At 41.1% G+C, this 22,215-nt stretch overlaps 2 protein-coding genes across 5 annotated transcripts in view; one reads left to right on the top strand and one right to left on the bottom strand.

Moving 5' to 3' along the window:
- The window catches only part of LOC147333966 (butyrophilin subfamily 2 member A2-like), a 148,683-nt gene that overhangs the window by 84,569 nt on the left and 41,899 nt on the right, over positions 1 to 22,215 (top strand). Inside the window, exon 1 of one of the 2 annotated variants that reach the window (XM_086286463.1) lies at positions 21,290 to 21,474. The exons of the other annotated variant lie outside the window; for it this stretch is intronic. Coding sequence (XP_086142589.1) covers positions 21,414 to 21,474 — 61 coding nt within the window. The 5' untranslated portion in view covers positions 21,290 to 21,413. Of the gene's footprint in view, positions 1 to 21,289; positions 21,475 to 22,215 lie in introns of those variants that run through there. 2 annotated transcript variants of the gene reach the window in all.
- LOC147333970 (nuclear factor 7, brain-like) lies at positions 1,988 to 9,632 on the bottom strand. 3 transcript variants are annotated; one of them, XM_086286540.1, is made up of 3 exons: positions 9,381 to 9,617; positions 8,928 to 9,194; positions 7,930 to 8,894 (listed from the first exon to the last, which is right to left on the bottom strand). In XM_086286540.1, the coding sequence occupies exons 1-3, from the start codon at positions 9,615 to 9,617 to the stop codon at positions 8,232 to 8,234; spliced, it is 1,167 nt and encodes a 388-aa protein (XP_086142666.1). In that variant the 3' UTR covers positions 7,930 to 8,231. The 3 variants fall into 3 exon arrangements, with proteins under 3 accessions (XP_086142665.1, XP_086142666.1, XP_086142668.1); XM_086286539.1 differs by adding an exon at positions 1,988 to 2,008 and having other exon boundaries at positions 8,250 to 9,617; XM_086286542.1 differs by having other exon boundaries at positions 7,930 to 9,632.

Genomic DNA, 22,215 nt, shown 5'->3' with positions numbered 1-22,215 from the left:
ACATGTTTGCTGTGTCCCCTACATGTTTGCTGTGTCCCCTACATGTTTGCTGTGTCCCCCACATGGCTTGTAGCAAACTGCAAACGGGACTTCTTATGGTTTGCTGTTAACAATGGCTTTCTTCTTGCCACTCTTCCATAAAGGCCAACTTTGTGCAGTGCACGACTAATAGTTGTCCTATGGACAGATTCCCCCACCTGAGCTGTAGATCTCTGCAGCTCGTCCAGAGTCACCATGGGCCTCTTGGCTGCATTTCTGATCAGCGCTCTCCTTGTTCGGCCTGTGAGTTTAGGTGGACGGCCTTGTCTTGGTAGGTTTACAGTTGTGCCATACTCCTTCCATTTCTGAATGATGGCTTGAACAGTGCTCCGTGGGATGTTCAAGGCTTGGGAAATCTTTTTGTAGCTTACGCCTGCTTTAAATTTCTCAATAACTTTATCCCTGACCTGTCTGGTGTGTTCTTTGGACTTCATGGTGTTGTTGCTCCCAATATTCTCTTAGACAACCTCTGAGGCCGTCACAGAGCAGCTGTATTTGTACTGACATTAGATTACACACAGGTGCACTCTATTTAGTCATTAGCACTCATCAGGCAACGTCTATGGGCAACTGACTGCACTCAGACCAAAGGGGGCTGAATAATTACGCACACCCCACTTTGCAGTTATTTGTAAAAAATGTTTGGAATCATGTATGATTTCCGTTCCACTTCTCACGTGGTCACCACTTTGTGTTGGTCTTTCACGTGGAATTCCAATAAAACTGATCCATGTTTGTGGCTGTAATGTGACAAAATGTGGAAAAGTTCAAGGGGGCCGAATACTTTTGCTGTATTTAGCAACCAAGACTCTTCAGCATGCTCTTGTATTGCTTATAAGATTGTTCACTGCATCTGGAGGAGTGCTTGGAGTGGAAGGGTCAGAGATTAATTCATTCTCTGAAAAGCATTGAACACTAGCTTTCTCACCTAAGTGGTCAGAGAAGAAAGAAACAAAAAAGGACAGCTGTGGTTTTATTGAACTGGAGTGGGAAGGGTGGTCAACCAAGTGTCATGTTACACATGAAGAGTAGAAGTTCATCTTCAAGTTATACCATGTCAGTGACCTTCATGGTTCCTACATTCACATTGGATTTTCTAAAACAACACGTGCTGATTAATTTTATGAACGGCTGATAATCATTGACATTCACTTGTTTATCTCTTTGTAGTCTTGTACCTTGTAAAAGTTGTAAAGATTACTTTATGCATTTTGTCGCTTAGAGTATTTTTGCTCTGAGTTATTAGAGGAATTCCATAATCAAAGGCAATTACTTCCTCAGTGCCAAAAACTTCCAGATATGTTCTTTCACAGCTGCTTAAACATCTGTATCTGAGCACACATTTTGATATTTGTCCTCTAAGCTCTGGTCAGTTGGTGGAAACACACATGCTCATGTTTTACTATCAGTTGACAATCATTGATACTCACTTGTTCTTCTCCTTGTACTGCATCTGAAGTCATAAAGATTACATTAGTCACTGATTCACTAGAATAAGGTTGAATCTAATGCTACAGTGACCTCCCCTCTGTACTGTGTAATATAAAAGTCAGTCAGGTTTGCAGATGACACACAGATACTGTTGAGTTTTCACTGACAGAATGGAGATCACGCTGAAGTTCTCGCTGTTGCTTCTGGTCTGCTCTGTTTCCACAAATCAGACAGAGGCAGATAATGAAATTCTTGACCAGCAGATTTCAAACCAACAACCCTGTCCACAGGAAATCCATGCTGTGCTCAGAGAGCTGACTGCCTCAGTGGCTGAACAGAAAGTGGAAATCAGGACCTTAAAACAAGAGAATAAAGGTAGAGTATGATGTCAGGTAGTGAGAAAAATGACAGCATGAGGAAACCTTCATATGAGCCCCTGTTACAGAGATATCAATGTCACTTCATGAATCTATCACTAACGTTTCTCATTAATTTTTTTATTTTTATTATTTATTCATTATTTATTCAATAATCTAACCTACTAAAAATGAAAAGATTCAAATGATGCAGATAAATAAAATTCATATTGACTTATTTATGTTCTTTTCTGTCAGACCATGTCGCAAAACTGAAAGACCTGGAAATGCAGAACGTTGAACTTCAGAGACAGAGGTCTGAAATTGACAAACTTAAACAGCAACAAATAATAAATAAATAAATAAACTTTATTTATAAAGCACACTAAAAAAACAAGGGTATACCAAGGTGCTTGACAAAAATAAAATAGGAAAAGGGAGATGGGAGGGAAAAGAGAAAGGACCTGGCACGTATCAATTATAAAAACCATCATAAGATATAAAAGTAGTTCACAAGCATAAAAAATGTACCAGCGCACACAAGTGTTAACTGGGTGGAAAGGCAAGATTAAAGAAATAAGTCTTAAGCCGTGATTTAAACAGTGGCATAGAGTCAGACGCCCGGATAGCGACAGGAAGGTTGTTCCATAAGACCGGGGCAGCTACAGCAAACGCGCGGTCACTGCGAGACTTCAGCCGAGAACGAGGTTGCTCCAGAAGAATTTGGGTAGCAGAGCTAAGTGCTCTGACAGGAGTGTGTAACCTGAGAAGCTCATTGAGGTAGCTCGGCGCAAAGTTATTAATGGTTTTGTAGGTGAAAAGTAATATTTTAAATTGAATACGGTATTTAATTGGAAGCCAGTGCAAGCCAGCAAGAACAGGAGTGATGGAAGAAAACTTCCTGCTACCTGTCAAAAGGCGTGCCGCCGCATTCTGGACAGTCTGCAATCTAACGAGAAGGGTGGAGGAAAGGCCAATGTAAAGAGAGTTGCAGTTCATATCCAGAATCGGATTCTTTTGGTTATTACCCAAAGCTCGTGACCATAGGTGAAGGTGGGGACAAACTGATAGGAAAGAGCTCCTGCCAGCCACACAGCCACCTGCGACAATCACAGACATTTATCTACCGGCTTGACTGGCGGCTGCAAAACATTGCAAGATAATCTTGGTCAGGTATTCTTCCAGTCCACAACTTTACCACGAGTGTTGTTATATCAATTTAATTGTCCCACAAGGGGAAACTTGGGTGTAACAGCAGCAAGAAAACACATATACAAACAAACAGTACACATGACACAGAACAGAAACATACACAATTCTTACATATTTACATGAAGGACAATGGTTACCAAAAACTGAGTACCATACTGTTGTTAAATTAAATAAAATTAAATACAGATAAGAGGCAACCCTGGTTGTAGTGTGAATCGGTTGATAAAACAGTGCACGATACAGCGCTGATGTAAACATCTGTGTTTGTTGGGAGCAGTTCAGATTGTACAGTCTGACAGCTGCAGGGAGGAAGGACCTGCGGAAACGCTCCTTCATGCATCGAGGATGCAGCAGTCTGTCACTGAAGCAGCTCTGCAGTTCAGCAACATCTACATGCATGGGGCGGGAGATAAACTGCTGCTCCAACATACCACACTGTAAAAAATGACAGATGCCACCACAGAGTCATAGAAGGTCTTTAAAAGCGCTCCCTGGACTCCAAATGACCTCAGCCGCCTCAGCAGGTAGAGTCTGCTCTGACCCTTCCTGTAAAGAGCATCATCCCTGTACTTATACTTTTGTGTTGCTCTCTCATCACATCTTCATTATTCTCATCACTGCTTAAAACAACACACATCTTTTTTTAACTGTCCTTTCTCCAAAACAGAAAGTGGCATTACAGTTGTTTCAGGCTGAGAGACACAAAACACTCTTCGTATTATCATTCATATATCATCCACACAACTATTTTATTTCTTTTTGTCCACTGGGCAGGTGACCTGCAGAATCATGTCTGCCCCAGCTGGATACCTTTTCACACACACCGTGACGTCAGACACACTCACAGTCACTTCATTCGTCAGACTTCTTTTAAGTTTGCAGCAGGCAACGCGACTGAGTATTGTGTCAAGATAAGTAGGAAGACCACGCTATAATGGACAGTTGAAGGAAAAGGTCAAATTTACAGGGAATCTTTTTGTTTTGTTTTTGGACAGAAAGATGAGAGTTTGATGTGTACATGGCTGTGAACAAAAATATAAATGTGGTGGATCATAAATTTGATTAGTTTTGAAGTTGTACATCTCTGTTCCTTACATTTCATGTCATGCCCTTATTAATGTTTTATTTGTTGCTTTGACTGTTTTCGAATAGAATATGCAGTGGGAATATAGAGGGAGATAAGTAGTGAAAGTTTTGCCTGGGTTGATTGTGCGTCGATCCATTGTTAATGCCTCAGGGCTCCAGTAGGTGGGTTCGCGCGCTTCCTCCTTCACTCAATACAGACGAGTGAGAGTGAGAGCTGCGTGTCTGTGCCGCTCTTTCACCTCTCCTCACTATTTCCCCTGTTTAAGGGCACAACATAAACACTGAGGCTTCAAAATGCAGCATCTACAACACTGTCACTCTGCCTCCACCATGGAGACCGTCTCCATGGTGATGAGTACAACTGGCAGCTGAAACTGTTGTGAACTTCTCCATGAGTCATGTTTCCTGTTTCAGAGCTGCTGATTGGCTCTTTGGGCCCTTTACCTTCAGGAGGTCATGGACGAAGCACTGAAGTCGTTTATCACGTAAAATATATTTTTAGTTTATAATAATTTGATAAATAATAAAATATTAATAAAAACTGGAGGTTTTTTTAGAACTTAGATTTTAAGCTATTTATGCCTTTTTTGCTGCTCCTTTTTAAACTTATTCCCTTTAAACTGTATTTATTCTTTTTAAAATATATTGGTTATTGCACTGTAGAGGCTGCTGAGGAACAGTATTTCGTTTCAGGCTGTGTAACACGAAATGACAATAACCAATAAAGTCTTGAGAGCTGCCATCATTGTTCCAGCAGGAGGCAGTAAAACACCAAACTGCACCTGTTGTGCTGAAAAGGTGTGAGCATGTGCAGTAACCCAGTAAGTTACCTGAATATCTCTCTCTCACACACACACACACACACACACACACACACACACACACACACACACACACACACACACACACACACACACACACACAGTACTGATACTAATGACTCGCTCTCACATCTATTTGGGTTTAATGTCAGGGTATATTTGTGGATGAAAGTTTTGTAGGACACATGATGTGGACAGTCTGGTAATCCCAGAATATTTTAATGTAAGAAAACTCCAGACAGCTCTGGAGAAAGTTTCAGAGTAAAAGCCCTGGAGTGTTTTACATGTTATTCTGTTGGATTCAATCTGACGGAGCTGATTCATAAACACTTCACTGCCAGGTATCAGGTGACCTGCAGAGACTGATCCTACAAACACTCAGAAACAGAGTAAACCAAACTGCACCACAGTGATCAGACGAAACCTTCCTGACATGAACACAGCTCCTCAGTAAAAACTGTGAACCAGCAGAGAGACTACACCCAGCACCATACACCACCTCTCTGACACAGTACACCCTCGGGCAGGTGGTGTCCCCATAAACAGTGTGAGAAGCTCTGATTATTTACTATGTTCAAACAAACTGAGTGTCCACAAACGTCTGAGCTCACAGTGAGAGCTGCTGGCACAGTTTGGAGGTGTTCTGCCCCCTGCTGGACACACAGAGCTACAACATGAGGATCAGAGGAGGCTGGTGCTGCTTCACCTTTAGACACAAGAAGGAGGTCAAAAAATGTAACAACAGAGATTGTTTTTAAACCTGTAAAGGAGGAAATCCTGACGAACCAATCCACAGCCAGAAAAGAAGTCTAACTCTGTGCTGCTCCAATCAGGAATCAGCTCTGTTACTGTGTGAGTGTGTAAAGTCACAGAGTAGCTGGTTTCAAATGTATCTATAAAGTTTATTCACATTTTATTTAGGCTTCAAAAAACAGTCCAAGTTTATTTCTTTGGACTTTGTTCACTTAGCGCCACCTGGAGGACAGTCAGCTCCCTGCAGCAGCTCTGGAGGACTGTTAACTGATGAAGAGCTCGGACTGCACAGCCTGCTTCATCACCGACTTCTTTAAATAAACATGACCACGATCAGTCGCAGCACCTCAGACAAACGTTTGTTACACAGCAGCCGCCTTCACACCGACTGAGCTCCATCACAGCTTCAGAGCTCAGCTTACTAAAGTCAAGGTTTATTTCCTCTCAGGTTTCTTACTTTCAGTAAAGTTTCACTGTTAGAGCCCTGACCAGCATCCTGCAGCATCTGGAGCAGCTGTGTGGTGCTGTCATGGCAATAAGGATCCAAATCTGTGGGGATGTTTCCAGCAGGGGTTATAACCTGCAGCCAGCAAGGTGTGCCTAATAAAGTGGCCGTGTTTATGTCCCAGTGCAGCAGCATCAGAAAACGGTGGTTTACATCTCTGTTACAGGAAACCTGAAGAGTTAAAACACCAGAGAAGAAAATCTAAACGTTACACAAAGAACATAAAAGAAGTAAACTTCATAAAAACTTCACAAATGATGCTTTAAATGAAAAATAAATCCCTGTAAATAATTCAACAGGTCACATGTTAGAACCACCTTAACTAAACTCTGTAGCCGCTCACTGTGGTTTGTCCCAGCAGCTCTTAGGAAACAAACTGCTAACTTCAGTGTCAGCACACACTGTTAGTAAACTATGCAACACTGGATTCAGGTTTCAGTTGTGTTAAGTTGTGAAGTTGTGATGAAAGTCTTCTTACTGACACAGGTAGGATGGTCAGGCGTCCTCTGTTCCTTCACCGTTCATGAACTGTCACTTATAAAATGCTGCCAAACATCAACTACACTCAATAACTAAACGTGTGCAGGTTAAAGTGATGGACGCCCAGATCTGCACTCCAAATACAAACAGACTAAAGGTGTTTCCTCCAGAAACAAAGACAATATTTACAAAGGTCTCACAGGTAAATTGTGAGCGATCACAGCAGCATCTCATCCTGACTAACAGCTTTTAGATGCAGGGAGAGCGTCGTGGTTCAGAGGTGGTTCAGCAGATGATGAAGGCCTTTCTGTTGCATTGTGTAGTGCTGTGGAGGCCATGATGGTCGACTGGGTCTGCTTCTACTGAACTCACAAACACTTCTGAGGTATTTACACCTGAAGCCTCATTGAATGTGAGTCAGAAACAAACGGCTCAGCTGTGATTAATGGATGTTTCCCTGCATTTCTATTTTCACACAGTTTATTTCTTACAGCAGGAAAACTGAACAGAATGTATGTAAGAGGTCAGAGTGAGGATGACGTCACTTAATACAGGAAATACATGTTTGTCTGTTTTGATGATGAAGGACTTCTTCAGCTCTGTAAACAGCTACACTTGAGAGGACAGAGGTGATTTCATGGATCAATAACAATGTGTTTATCAGCTTTCATCATCGCAGTGCAGACATGACGTCAGATCTATCAGAGTGAAGGCCGTCTCTCTGATGACGTCACAGAGCAGAGTCCTTCTGTCCAATAAAGGATCTCAGATCAGCTGCTGCCATCTTGTGGCCACAGTTGGTTACTGTCTCTGAAAGTTGTCTCATGTTTCCTGTTGTCCTGCTAACAAAGGCTGGAGCTCATCATGCTGAGAGGGCAGCAGCATTTTGTGGCTCTTCACACATGTTCATTATATTCTGATGATCCTGGATGGAGACAAACTACAGATAAGTGTGTTCAGCCCAACTAGTTTATCTCATTACAGCAGTTTGATGTTTCCCTTTGAATCCCCCTGAAGATCCTGACAGTGAAGCACGTACATAATACTCCAGCCTTTCAACTCTGAGCTTATTTAGTTCTATTAATACACTGAAATCTCATTTGTGTCATGAAGAAAGTCTTTAATCAAACAGAATTCAAAGATCAGAAACATTTCATATATGGAGTTAAACATGAATCATTGTTTCAACAACATATTTATTGTTGTCATAAACAGACAAGAAGACAACAACAAACTGCTCCTCCCATTCAACACATGTCAGTCCATATCCCAGCAAACTAAATCATCTCCATTTACACATCAAATAGAAACATGAATCACTTGTAATGATTAGAAACTTGATAGAATTTCAAATCTAGTTTGGGGAGTCATTCAGTGAGAAACAGTGAAATGATTTTCCATGTGAAAAGGTGGACAGCAGAAACAGAAAGAAAGAGTGAAACTAAAAGAGAAACAAAGAGCTTTGGAACAACGAGGCAGCAGGAGGACAGCTGCAGTTTAACAGCTTCAACTCACTGACAGGAAACAACATTAGAAACATCATCATCCTCAACTCATCTGCTGCACTGACACTGACACCTTCAACGGACACACCTTCAGTTTATCAGCCCAAATATATGGAAACATCCTGTGAGTGAAAGTGTGTGTGAAGGTGTGTATGTGTGTGTTAGTATCAGGATCAGAGAACGACAGCTTTCCTCTGTTCCAGTCCAGATTCACTCTGATCCTCTGGAGCTTCTTCTGGACTGAGAGATCAGTGACAGCTGATGGTGAGCGTGCTGAGTATTCACCTTCATAGAACCATATTATCCATAATCCAGGCAGTTTGTCTCCCTTCCTCTGCACAGACTCTGCTAACACACCCAGTACCCACCCTGTACTGTCTCCAACTTCAACATCCCAGCTGTGAGTCCCTGAGTTAAAGCCCTCAGAGCCCAGGACAGAGATATAATTATCAATCCTCTCTGGATTATCAGGAAGCTGCTGCCTCTCTCCTCCTCGTCTCACACTGGTCAGATCTTCAGACAGGATGAGTTCTGGATGAGCAGTGTTTGGGTCCAGAATGAGAGGAGTGTAGGAGACCATGTCCTTCATGTTGTTCCAGATGTTGAAGGTCAGGTTGCCCAGGTGTTTGGCCTGGTCTATCAGAGCTCCTGAGGGCAGCTGTGGATCATCCAGCAGGGGGCAGCGCTGGACTCTTTCCACTGCAGCCTTGTAGTTGTGCAGGAATGAGACGTCTTCAGCTCTCAGCTCCTCCTCTGTGGCTCTGACTGTGTCTGAAAGAGCTGCTATCTCTCTGCTCAGAGCCTCCATCTTCTCCTTCATCATCCCACTCTTCTGCTCCTCTTCCTCCCTCAGTGCAGCCAGCCTGGCCTCCTCTTCCTCTGCTAGAAACTGGTGAAGCTTCTTAAACTGCTCCTTAATCTGCCTCTCTGTGTGTCGGGCCTGGACCTTAATGTGTTCTGCTGTTTGATCAAACTTCACTTGAACTTCTTCACAAACCTTTAACTTCTTCTTTAAGGGCTCCAGAGTTTCCTGAAGTTCCTTCTTGTGTTGTTGTGCAGCTTCATCGATGGGTCTGAATCTGTGATTGGTGTGTTTTTCTGAGTCTCTGCAGACGACACACACTGGCTGCTGATGGTCCAGACAGAAGAGTTTGAGTTTCTCAGAGTGCAGACTGCAGAGAGCCTCTGAAGCTCTCTGATCTCTCTCCTGTAAGAACGACTCACACAGGTTTCTTAAAGCCAGACATAAAGGTGGATCATCCTTTGAAGATCTTCTCTTACAAACTGGACACTCGTGTGTTGGTCTCTCTCTCCACCATCTCTTCAGACAGTCTTTACAGAAGCTGTGGCTACATGACAGAATAACAGGATCTCTGAAGACCTCCTGACAGACCGGACAGCAGAGATCCTCCTCTGATCTGGAAGCCATTGAGTCTGTGAGTGAAGCTGAAAACAGCAGACAGGAAGTACAGTCAGTCCTGGCTCCCCTCCCTCCTCTACCACCTTCACTGAAACTTCCTTTGAGTCGTGTTTTTGCTCAAACTCACATTCAGTGTGTGGAGCGTCAGCAGCTTGAAGCAGCAGTGTTGGAGTTTTCCACTTTTCTCTCCTGTAGCTGGACTCACTCAGAGGAAGCTGCTAGTTTGGTCTGAGCTCAGTCTGATCGTCTGTGCGTCTCTCTTTACTGAGGATGAAGAACTTCCTGTTTCCTGGTTTGTCACATTTGAGTGACGTGAGGGGAGGAGACAAATGTTGCTGTTTGACTTTTAACTAAGGTGTGTTTCAATCCTGCCTGCAGCTCAAAAGCTGTAAAACAGGTTTTGTGTCTTTTCACCTCCACAGGTCACAACATGAAACCTGTTGTGAAGTTTATAAAATAAAGTGTCACTCGGTGGTGCAGCTGTTTGTCAGCTTCTATTTTAGACTTTGTTCTGGTTCTTGTTCAGGTTCCCAGCAGTGGGAGTGTAATGCAGTCACACACACACAGGTGGTGTTCAGGTGGATTCACTTAGTTACAGACAGTGGTGTTATTTGCCACTAAACATGTCAACCATCATCAAACCAAAATTTCCTTTCAGTTCAGTGAACTTCACTTATCAAAAAATATAATTATTTATTAATTATATTATTGGTTTATCACGTTTTCACTTTCACTTATAGGCCATCAAAGTGTTTATTGTCTTTACCCAAATAATTGGAGCAGAACTTGTTCCATATTCAGTTTTTCAGCAAAACGTGTTTGAGAAAAGATTCATTCTTATATCTGGAGGAATAAATATATTTCAATAAATATTAACGTTAGCCTGCGACTTTGTTCCAGTTTTGAATTTTGGCCCACTGTGTATTTGAGTTTGACACCCCTGATCTAACCTCTCCTCTTCCTCACAGCTCTGATGTCTCTGAGGGAGATGTTGTGACTGTAATCTGTGAGGAGGACCAAAGCTTTTCTGATTGGACTGTGAGGAGAAACACAAGCAAACTGCAGAGGGCTGAGTGTGGAGATGGGCGGGGACAACAGCAACGTGATCAATCATGTTCAATCAGTACGCTGGTGCCTCACGACACCGGAGTTTACTGGTGTGAGTCCAGTAATGGTGCCATCAGTAACCTGGTTAATATCACAGTCACTGGTAAGCTGATCACTCTCACTTTACTTCTTATTGCATCCACAAATTGAGCTGAACATGCAGGTACATAGATTCTGTGCTGTTCTTCACTGATCACCTACCTGACTGACAGAGTAATGAAGGACTTCCCTCCCTCGGTGCTTCTTAATGTGTGAGGATATTCTCCATTACTGAGTTAAGACTTCCTTATTTAGATCTAAGCTCTGGATTATCTTGCACGTCTCGTGGCTCCCAAATGTCTCTTAAGTTATTATCCTCTGTAGCCTCATACTTTAGCTTTACTTGGCAAATGTGAATGCTTTGTGTGCTGACACACCCTTTTGCATGTAGTGTTTTTATGAAAAGCCTTATAATTGCCTAATTCTGTGTTTTTGTTCTGTTACAAAAGCAGGCATTCTTACTGTTGTTTAATATTTTACTCAAATCTTTAAGTTTAATTCAGCACAAAAAGCCCCACTGTAAACAAATCCACAGAACAGAACCAAACTCAGCAGCCAAACAGTTTGTCCTCAGTGCAGGTCGACATTCAGAAAAACCAGCTGCCTCAGCTTGGATGGGCTGATGTGGTTTCTCCTTAGTATCTGCCCAGTTTTTGAGAAGACCCTCCAAAGGAACAGATGTTGCCACAATGCACAGTCTCCCCTCCATCACCTTCAACAGGTAGGGAAAGACTGTGGCCTTGGCCTCCCACCAGCTCTGTGGGCCTTCTCCTTGTTGGATGAGGGGCTCCTCAAGATAACATTTCATCTCCATCATAACATCAGCTGTAGTATTTCTCTTTGCAGCATCTCCTGCAGCTCTTTCATCAAAGAGGCTCCACACAGCAGACGTCTGTGGCTCCTCCTTCACTTGGCCCTGTAATGGTGGAGCTGGGTGGGAGTGCACTTTGCTGCTGCAGTTATTCTCTGAAGTGCCTCATCAACAGCTCTGTTGTCACTGAATGCTGAAAGCTTTTTAAATCTACCATCCAGTGATGCAGCTTCTGAGTGGACGGTGTTGAACTCCACACACAGAAACTTTTCACACTCACTGCTAATTTTGTTTTACAGTGAAGCCACTCTGCTCTGCTAGTCCCAATATCTTTCACCTGCAGCAGATGCTGCTTCGTTTGCAGCTGTCAGTCATATTTCTGTTTTTGTGTCGCACTCTCCTCCACACTGCTGTCTGTCATCTCACACGTATGATGTGCGGAGCGATGCTGAACTTCCAATCCCAGCGTTTCATGTTGCAGGATCAATTCCCATATGAAAATATCAATATCTAATTTGATTACATTTGTTTTTCATCATAAATATGACAGACAAAAGTAAATTCAGCAATTAGCGGGATGGTCTGCAATACCCTGTTAACAGGAACTACACTCACCACCTCTCATTCATGTGCGTGTTACGGCTCTGCAAGAGTGTGAGCCAATGAGAAACCAGAGGCACAAAACTTTAGACCACAAAACACACAATCTGATGTTGGTTTGTAAAGATGTTGCTGATGAGACTTTGTAGAAAGCAGCTGGTCTGAGTGATGTGATCAGAGTGCAGCAGATAATGTCTGACAGCAGTTTGAAGAGCAAATGGATTCTGTTCTGTTCTTCATCATCACCTACCTGACACCTCACAGCTGTTTCTCACCTGCAGGTCACACAGGAGGATCTGTTGGACTGAAGGTCAGCCTGTCAGTTCCTGCTGTGCTTCTTGTTGCTGCTGTTTTCTTCATCTAGAGAAAACAAAAACAACAAAGAATCAGGATCCAGCCTCATGTTGAGCTGCAGCAAAATAAAATGTCTGAATCTTTTTAAATCAGCACTCTTAGTCTCCCGCTGGTGGTTTCAGCGTTGTCAGTGAACCTGGGGAACATGAGATGATGCTGGTAACAGAAATCAAAGGTAGTGAACAGCAGACAGGGATCAGCTGCAGGTTTAATACACGTCCTGAATTTGGTTTAGTTTGAAGTTTCTGTAAAATAAAACCAAACGTTGTGATTTGTCTCTTTATGAATAAAGTTGAATTGAATTTCTCTCTGAGCTCCTGCTTCTGTTGTCTGTCAGTGATTTTATCAGTTGGACATCAAGTAAAACTTTGGATAAAATGAAAACTGTTCACACAGTGTCTGTAAATCCACGGGTGAAAATAATACATGTAACATTCACACAAGTCCACGAGTGATTGAATGAAATGTGATCATGGAAAAATAAATTCAAAACTATTCAAGACTTTTACCATTAACTGTCATTCTATTATGAAGTAACAGGAAGGTAATAACACTATAATATAATAATAATAAAGAAAATTTAAAAATATGGTGTAACAGAGCTCACTGCCTCACACTGTCGATAGCAGCATTTCTTTTTAACCTTATTTCATTTAAGGCTCAGACGATCATCTGTTTTCACTTAAAGTAGTCTAGCTCTGATATCACTTTAGCCTCTGGATGGAGGATTTGCTATGTTAACTTATAGATAATAAACTCAACGTATTACAGACCAAAACCAAACACGTCCGTAGTATAAGACTGGATTTAACTCCCTTCACACCTGTCTCGACACAACAGTCAGGTCAGTCCCTTCCCTTTTAAGAAATCCACCTTAAATGTATTTTAAATGTAAGTGATGCAAAATGAATTTAATATTTTATCTTTAGTTTGTCAGGTAGCATCAGGTCAGATGGATGATGTTGGGTGAGATGGAGCAGACAGAGATGTCATCACAGCTGAGAGGAAGCAAAAGCCTCAACATCCAGGCTTAAAAGTGATGTAGGGAGCTAAAGCTAAAGCTCTGCTTTCTTTGTGTGCTTGTGCTAACAGCAACTAATGAGAAATGTGATGACAATTGTCCAGCTTTGTCCTTTTATATTCTACCAAATGTGAAGTGAACCTGTGGTTATACAGTAACGATAAGAGCATCTTTATTAGTCCCACATGTGGGAAATTTGTTTTGTTACAGCAGGAAGTGGACAGTGCAGTTACATAGCAAACATGAGAGAACACTGGAATAGAATAAGAAACTGTACACAACTGTACCCAATAGAATAGAATAGAATGATAGGATAAAAATAGAATACACATGCTACATACAACTGAGTACAAATACAACGTTGTCAGAAAAAGAGTGTTACACTTAGTCCTATTGCACATGTGTGTGTTTGATCAGCTGCAAAGTCTTTGTGGTGGAGTCTGACAGCAGAGGGGAGGAAATCTCTCCGTCCCACATCGTGGGTGCTGCAGCCACTGAAGGAGCTGCTCTGCAGTGCTATAAAGGTTTGTGATGATCAATACAGGTTTACAGCTCAGATCATACTGAGTTCATTATGACTGATATAAATATGTGATAGAAGAATAATAAATCGAGTAAATTGTGATTGACAAACAGTTTTAAAGAGAAAGTTTGTTAGTTTAAATTGTGTGAAAGGTCAGAGATGGAGAGAACACCAGGCTGGGGCTGAATATCAGTGTATTACATGCAAATCTGATTGGATGACAGGACAGAGCATAAACTGAAGCTGGCATGGATGTTCTGGGTCTCCTGCCTCTGTGAGATCAGCAGGTCAAAGATTCAATAGCAAAACTTGGTTGTTCCAGCAGCGACGCCGAGGGCAGTGAGCTCTAAAAGCCTCCCAGATGAAAACGTGCCCGATCGAGAGGTGATCTGCTGCTGATGGGTGACGAACCTACTCAGGTCTCCAGCTCTTATCAGAGGAGGCAGTGAAGACACCTGAGCTTCAAGGCAGTCAGGCTGGGCCAGTCTGTGATTACATACTTTTATCTAAGTACAATCTGAGTATTTTACCTGTAAGTAATCTTACAGTATTATGTTATATTGTGAGTCCTTCTTACAGATCTTCCTAGGTTGAAAATGAAACAGTACTAAATGTAACAAGTAGACAGCAGCACTAAAGTCATCAGTTTAATGGACACAGAGGAAGCTTTTCAAAGGCTTAAGAAGAATAACATGATGCTAGAACATCACATTTTATAATATGACAGTAAAAATAACTCACAGAGATCATCTTCTATGTTTTCCTCCATAAGGGCGGCGAGCCTGGGTCCAGCTATTTGAGTGGTGCCTTGTTTTGGTGAAGCTTTTGAATTGCTTGGCCTTTGAGGCCTGCATGGAGCTCAGGCTGACACTAAGCACAGAAAAGGCCCACAGTGGGTGCACACACAGGATACAGATCTGTCAGGTCATGATCAACAACCACTGACCAAAGCCCACTGATCTCTGACCTCCCAGCCCATTCTTCCTTCAGTGGGCTGCTTTCAGTCATTATGCAAATGTTCTGTTTATAAGATTGAGGAAACCTGCAGTCAGCTGAGACTGAAGAAGTCACCTGGATGAGTGACGAAACGTTTCTCCCACAAAACGCTGCGTCCAGATGAACAGAATCAACTTTTGGAGATTTACTTACCTGGATGATTGAGCATGCATCAAGACGTTTGGCAGCTGTAGCAGTCGTGGAAAATTCCCTCTGTGGCAGAAAATCCTCACAGATGCAGTCTTGATACCAATAGATGGATAAAAACTGGAGGAAATCCTCAGAGGCCTTGAAAACTCCTAAATGGAAGTAGCTTCTTCTGCTGGGTCTATTCTGTTGGTCTGACACTGGCTTCCCTTCATTGGCTTCCTGTTAAATCCAGAATTGAATCCAAAATCCTGCTCCTCACATACAAGGTCTTAAATAATCAGGCCCCATCTTATCTTAATGACCTTGTAGTACCATATCACCCTATTAGAGCACTTCGCTCTCGCTCTGCAGGCCTACTTGTTGTTCCTAGAGTATTTAAAAGTAGAATGGGAGGCAGAGCCTTCAGTTTTCAGGCCCCTCTTCTGTGGAAACAGCTTCCAGTTTGGATTCAGGAGACAGACACTATCTCTACTTTCAAGATTAAGCTTCAAACTTTCCTTTTTGCTAAAGCATATAGTTAGACCCTGAATCCTCCCTTAGTTATGCTGCAATAGACGTAGGCTGCCGGGGATTCCCATGATGCATTGAGTTTTTCCTTTCCTTACCTTTATGGTTATGTAAGTTCCAGCTGGAAGGTGATCATCGGTTGGAGATTGAATGGGGACGACTACAAGACTGGTTGTCCCTACCTATGCCCCATTTCCAATCAGGCTGTGCTTACTTGTGTGATGAAGTTTCTGCATCTAGAAGAGCTAAATTAGTTTTTTGTAGAAATTATTATTATTGTAATTAATTATACATTTTTGTAGCTGTAGGAGTGGGAAGCCTTTTACGTCATTTTTGTTTCCTTTCTACAAGGCTTTGTTTGTTGTGTTAGATGTGTCCCTCTGATGTTCCTCTAAAGACAAATAAAACATTTTGTTTTGGTGAAACTGTAAAACTTGCTGTGGCATTGGTGCTTGAATGGGGAAGTCATTTTTTGTGTTGCATACATCTCTGGGCAGATATTTGGGCAGTAATTTTGAACACCATGTAAAAATGTCAGTGGACATAATGCAAAACCCAATGCTTCAAATCACAGCATCTAAAACCAAAATTGTGCCAAAGATGCCTCATTTCTGTTTAATAGGATAAAACAATGCTAGCTATGTTATAGACACAGTAACCCAAGGAAAGCAGTAAGTACACTGACTGACATTGTTACTATGACAACAACAAGCTGACATTTGGACAAAAAAAACCTTGGAGTAATTATTGAGAAAAACATTAAATTTAAATAAAGTTTTAAAAAACACATGACCAAAAATGTAACTAAAACACATCCTCTGGATGTTTCCAGAATATTTTAAATAAATAAATAAATTAAGGAACAACAACAAAAGAAGATCTATAATCAGCATTTATCTCTTCTGTTTTATTTGATGGTGGGGAAATCATAATCATAAAGAGGCTTCTGATTAGAATTTATTTGTTATAAATGTGATTTATATAAACTTTCATTTAGTACGGTGTGTTGATTATATGTAATATATTTTACTTATTATTTATTTATATTCAGTTTTTATTCCTGAGAATTTTTGGGTTTTTTTTATAAAAACTAAAATCAGGACAGAATAATTATTTTGCTGTCTTATTTTATGAATCATTTCAATGTAAGCAGCTATCTCCTGGAAGTTTTCAGTCTTTTGAATATGTGGCTTTACAGCTGAAGGCCCCATCCAAAGTTGTGTTTCTTAATGTTTACAGGCCTCCCAAATACTGCACAGACTTTTTTAATGACCTCAGTGAACTGCTGTCTGTGATCTGTGTTGATTTCGACTGTGTAATTATTGTTGGGGATTTTAACATCCATGTGGACAACCCTCAGGACAAAGGGACTAAAGACCTGAGTAACACTCTGGGCAACTTTGGGCTGACTCAGCATGTAACAGAGGCCACACATAATAGAGGACACACTCTTGACCTACTGATCTCCAAGGGCCTGAGCATTTCAAACATTACTGTGTCTGATGTGGGCGTGTCTGATCATTACTGTGTTTTCTTTGAAAGTAAAATCTCAGCCCACACAAATATATCAACAGCTGTGATCACAAAACGGTGTATAACTGAAGACAGTAGTGAGATCTTTAACCAGGTCTTCCCATTAACACCTGACCTGTCCAAAGGTTCAGTCAATGAGCTCGTCAATAGCTTCAATGCTAACATGTTAAATGTAATGGACACTATTGCTCCCATTAAGGTGAAGGTTATCTCTGGAAGGAAAAAGTCTCCATGGAGAAACTCCACACTGGTGAAAAAAGAAAAAAGAGAGTGTAGGAAAGCTGAGCTTGAACTTCATTCGACCATGGCCTGCAATGACTTTGCCAAATTCTTCACAGAAAAAATCCAAAAGATTAGACAAGCAGTTGGTACATCAACAGCAGATCCAGGATATGTACTGTGTCCACCGAAAAACTGTTTAAACACCATGAAACAGTTTCAACCTATTAACAGCAAAGACCTGGAGGACATCTTAGGTAAACTGAACTCCTCCTCCTGCTGTTTAGATGTCCTGCCAACAAGTTTTTTCAAAAAGGTCTCAAAGATTTTGGAGTCAGACCTGTTACAGATCGTCAACTTTTCCTTAATGTCAGGTGTGTTTCCAGAATCACTAAAAACTGCTGTAATAAAACCTATACTGAAAAAGGACAATCTTGACAAGACACAAATGAAAAACTACAGGCCGATCTCAAATCTCCCATTTGTAAGTGAGATCATTGAAAAAGCAGTTTCTCAACAGCTCAGTTACTTCTTAAAACAGAATAACTGCTACGATGCCTTCCAGTCAGGTTTTAGACAGAACCACAGCACTGAAACCGCTCTGACCAAAGTGTTTAATGACATATGTCTGAATACAGACAGTGGAACAATGTCAGTCTTAGTTTTACTGGATCTCAGTGCAGCATTTGATACAGTTGACCACAGCATATTACTCAAACGACTGGAGAACTGGACAGGTCTTTCAGGAACTGTACTAAACTGGTTCAAAACATACTTAGAAAACAGAAAATACTTTGTATCAATAGGTAACTTCACATCTGAGCAGACAAGTATCACATGTGGAGTTCCCCAAGGTTCCATCTTGGGACCCCTTCTGTTTAACATCTACATGCTCCCACTGGCACAGATTATAAAGAACAACAAAATAAACTACCACAGCTGTGCAGATGACACACAAATATATATCACAATGTCACCAGGAGACCGAGGCCCTGTACAGGCTCTTGGTAAATGCATTGAGGAAATTAATGACTGGTTGTGCCACAATTTTCTCCAGCTAAACAAAAACAAAACTGAAGTAATAGTCTTTGGTGCCAAAGAAAAACGATTACAGCTCACCAGAGAACTTCAATCTATACACCTAAAAACCACAAACCAGGCGAGAAATTTGGGTGTAGTGATGGATGCAGACCTAAACTTAGAAAAACACATTAAGACAATAACAAAGTCAGCTTACTATCACCTCAAGAATATTTCAAGGATAAAAGATCTGATGTCTCAACAGGACCTGGAAAAAATAGTCCATGCATTCATCTTTAGTAGGCTTGATTACTGTAACAGCATCTTTACAGGTCTACCTAAAAAATCAGTCAGACATCTACAGCTCATTCAGAACTCTGCTGCTCGAGTCCTCACTAAGACCAAAAAAGTGAACCACATCAGTCCAGCTCTGAGGTCTTTACACTGGCTGCCTGTCCGTCAGAGGATAGACTTTAAAGTTCTGATGCTGGTCTATAAAGCTCTGAATGGTTTAGGACCAAAATACATCAGTGACCTCCTGACCCAGTATGAACCTTCCAGATCCCTCAGGTCATCTGGATCCGGTCTTTTATCAGTTCCCAGAGTCAGAACCAGACACGGAGAAGCTGCATTCAGCTTTTATGCTCCTTATATCTGGAACAAACTCCCAGAAAGCCTCAGATCAGCTGAAACACTCAGTTTATTTAAATCCAGGTTGAAGACTCACCTGTTCTCAGCTGCATTTGAATAAAGCACCAAATCCACACTTTTAAGCTTAAATTTCAAAACTAACATTTTAACTACTGATTTTATCTATTGTTCTGATTTTATCTACAGTTTTTTAAATCATGCTTTTTATTGTTTTTGTTTTTTAATGTCTCTGTAAAGCACTTTGAATCACCTTGTTGTTGAATTGTGCTATATAAATGAACTTATATAAATAAACTTGCCTCGCCGCTTTCAGCCACATTTACAAAAACGCTCCTCCTGTTCTGATTTTTCTGATAATAATCAGAAAGTGCTGAACTCCTCTGAGCTGTTACAGGAACAGATGTTGGCAGATGTGTCAGTGACAGAGTTACAGTTAGAGAGGTCAGTGAGCAGGATTTCTATCAGGATTCATGTCAGAGTTATTATAATGATGTCTGTTGGTTCACACTCACGGCTGCTTTGGACTGATTCCAGCTCAAAGAGCATCAACATGTTTTCATGTTTCCATCATGATGAGGAGCAGAAACTCTGAGGATTCTCCTGAACTGACTACAGTAAGTCATCCACAGCTTCTGCTTTATATTCTACATATTATTCAGTAAATAATAGATAATTACTGATAATTAGACACTTTCAAAGGGACAAAAGTAAAAAAAAAAAATCTGTAGTTAAGAAGTACAGATACTCAAGCTGTACAAATACTCTGGTAATAGCTGAAGTACTCATTAAACTTCTTTACAGAAGTAAAAGTGAAAACTACAGGCTCTGAAAAGTACTCAGGTCCTACCGTAGTACTCAGTAAAAGGTAGTCTGGGGTTAAAGTGGATGTGGCAGGTAGAGGAACTCTACGACTGAGTGCAGCAGGGATAAAGAAATAAGTCGGAATCATTTGTTTTGTGAGCTCCAGCTGTTTCCAGGCTGTGATCAGCTGATCTACAAGCAGACGTGAGCCATCAGCGCTCGTGTAACACAGTACAGTACAGAGCTGTCAGAATGAATCACCCAAGTTAGTCTCACACTCTTTATCCAGGTTGTTGGCAATTATTAATTTATCGCCCTTCAGTGTCACACCAACACAGTGTCACCACAGCAAAGTGAATGTGCCACACACTCCATGTGTCATCTACTCATCACCATCTGAAACTATAACCTTCATGGGCCAATCACAGAGGACGAGACAGACGAAGTAAAACTAGACACAGGAAGTAGGACTCACTGGTTCTCCATAAAGAACAGAGATTTTCAGTTTTTTAGGTAAAACGTTTCAGTTTTCTTGGTTAACGTTTGGTTAACATCAACCCACAAAAATATTTGAACAGAAACTCCAAAAACGAGTGAAACTAAATTTAAAATATAATTTCATTTTCAGTGGATGTTAACCATGAAAAGCCTGAAAGATCATTGGTAGAAAATTCAAATTATATTGGTCGAACATATCAGATTTTCAAAGCATCTTCAAAGTGTTGAGTTTAAACGAGCAGCTGAACAACAGATCAGCTCTAACCCTCAGTGACATTCAGATTTATTTAAACCTTTAATCTGATCGGATGTGTTCAGGTTTAAACTCGGGTTCAGTTATTCAGTGAAAACACCAACAGACTCAGACATTTAGAACAAACTAAGAGTCAGATCAGCAGAAACAGAGAACACGGACATGTCTGCTGTAACTGCGTCACTCTGCTCCACGCTGATGTTTGTCCTGTTCGTCTCTGCAGGTGAGATTTAACTCTGAGATAAAACAGGAAGTTTTGGCTGCACAGTAAAAATATTTCCCTGAGACTTATTTTCATATTATTTCAGTTTTTCTGTTTGTGACGATGAAACAAGAATCAAACTGCCGTCAGAAACAAAACGTTCTTCTGCTTCAGCGACTGAAACACAAACTGTTCCTACATGACGACACATGAGAGGTTCTGATTTTGTTCTGTGGAGATCGTTCAACAACTGAACACTAAAACTTTTCTACTTCGCCTCGTTTGTTGTGACGCACTTATTTCTGCGCATCCTCAGTCCAACCTACCAAACGTCACTCTAACGCCACGTCCTCAAAGACACGGAAGAGTTTGAACCGCAGCTTCAGCTTTATTTAAACCTTAAATTTAATCTGATGTGTTCAGGTTTAAACTCAGGTTCAGTTATTGAGTGAAAACACCAACAGACTCAAACATTTAGGACAAACTAAGAGTCAGATCAGCAGAAACAGAGAACACGGACATGTCTGCTGTAACTGCGTCGCTCTGCTCCACGCTGATGTTTGTCCTGTTCGTCTCTGCAGGTGAGATTTAACTGATAGAAACTAAACTGAGTTTATTTCTGAGATAAAGAGTCTCAGTCTGGTTTACATGCTGATTATATTTCTCTAAGAAGTAGTTTATTACTCATTCAGTGTTGCGATCGACACAAAGCTGGGTGGAGTCTGTGTGTTGGTGCAGTTTGCAGCACAGACACAAAGAAGTGTAATGTGTGTGTCAGTGTGATGTGTTGTAGTGTCAGGAGTCAGGATGCAGCTACAAAGCTTCTTGTTCAGTGTATACAAACAGCTGTAGCTCCATAAAGGCAGCATGCAGAGACTCACAGTGTCTTATAATGAGAGGCTGCTTTCTCTCACACATTATGTTCACTTATTATCAGCACATGTTGTTGTTTGTGAAACAGAGTTATTGTAGTTTTTTCTCATTAGTTTGAGTTTTTATTCCATTTGGACTTTTTGTGTTTAGTTCAGTTTAGTTTCCAGATGATTTTCTTCTTTTTCAGGTTTGATTATTTATTGCTTGAAGAGTTTTAATAGTTTTATTCTTTTTTCATTCTTACTGTTTGGAGGTTTGTGTCAGAGGCCAGATTCAGGAGCATCAGTACAGCTGTTACAATAAAAAGCAGTGACTCAGTCTGACAGACATCCAGAGTCTCAATGAACTCGTCCATCAACAACATTTTATCAAACTAACAGATTCTAAAACCAAAGATTTGTTTTTCAGATGATGTTTTTCATCCGTCTCAGTCTTTGCTCATGAACTTT

The sequence above is a fragment of the Aulonocara sp. 'chitande type north' Nkhata Bay genome, linkage group LG3 (genome assembly GCF_057382095.1).
Source record: "Aulonocara sp. 'chitande type north' Nkhata Bay isolate Kocher_YH1m ecotype deep benthic linkage group LG3, A_spYH_male_GT1.1, whole genome shotgun sequence".
Lineage (NCBI taxonomy): Eukaryota > Metazoa > Chordata > Actinopteri > Cichliformes > Cichlidae > Aulonocara > Aulonocara sp. 'chitande type north' Nkhata Bay.
Note: the sequence above shows the minus strand (reverse complement) of the source record. Positions and strands in the feature narration are given on the sequence as shown.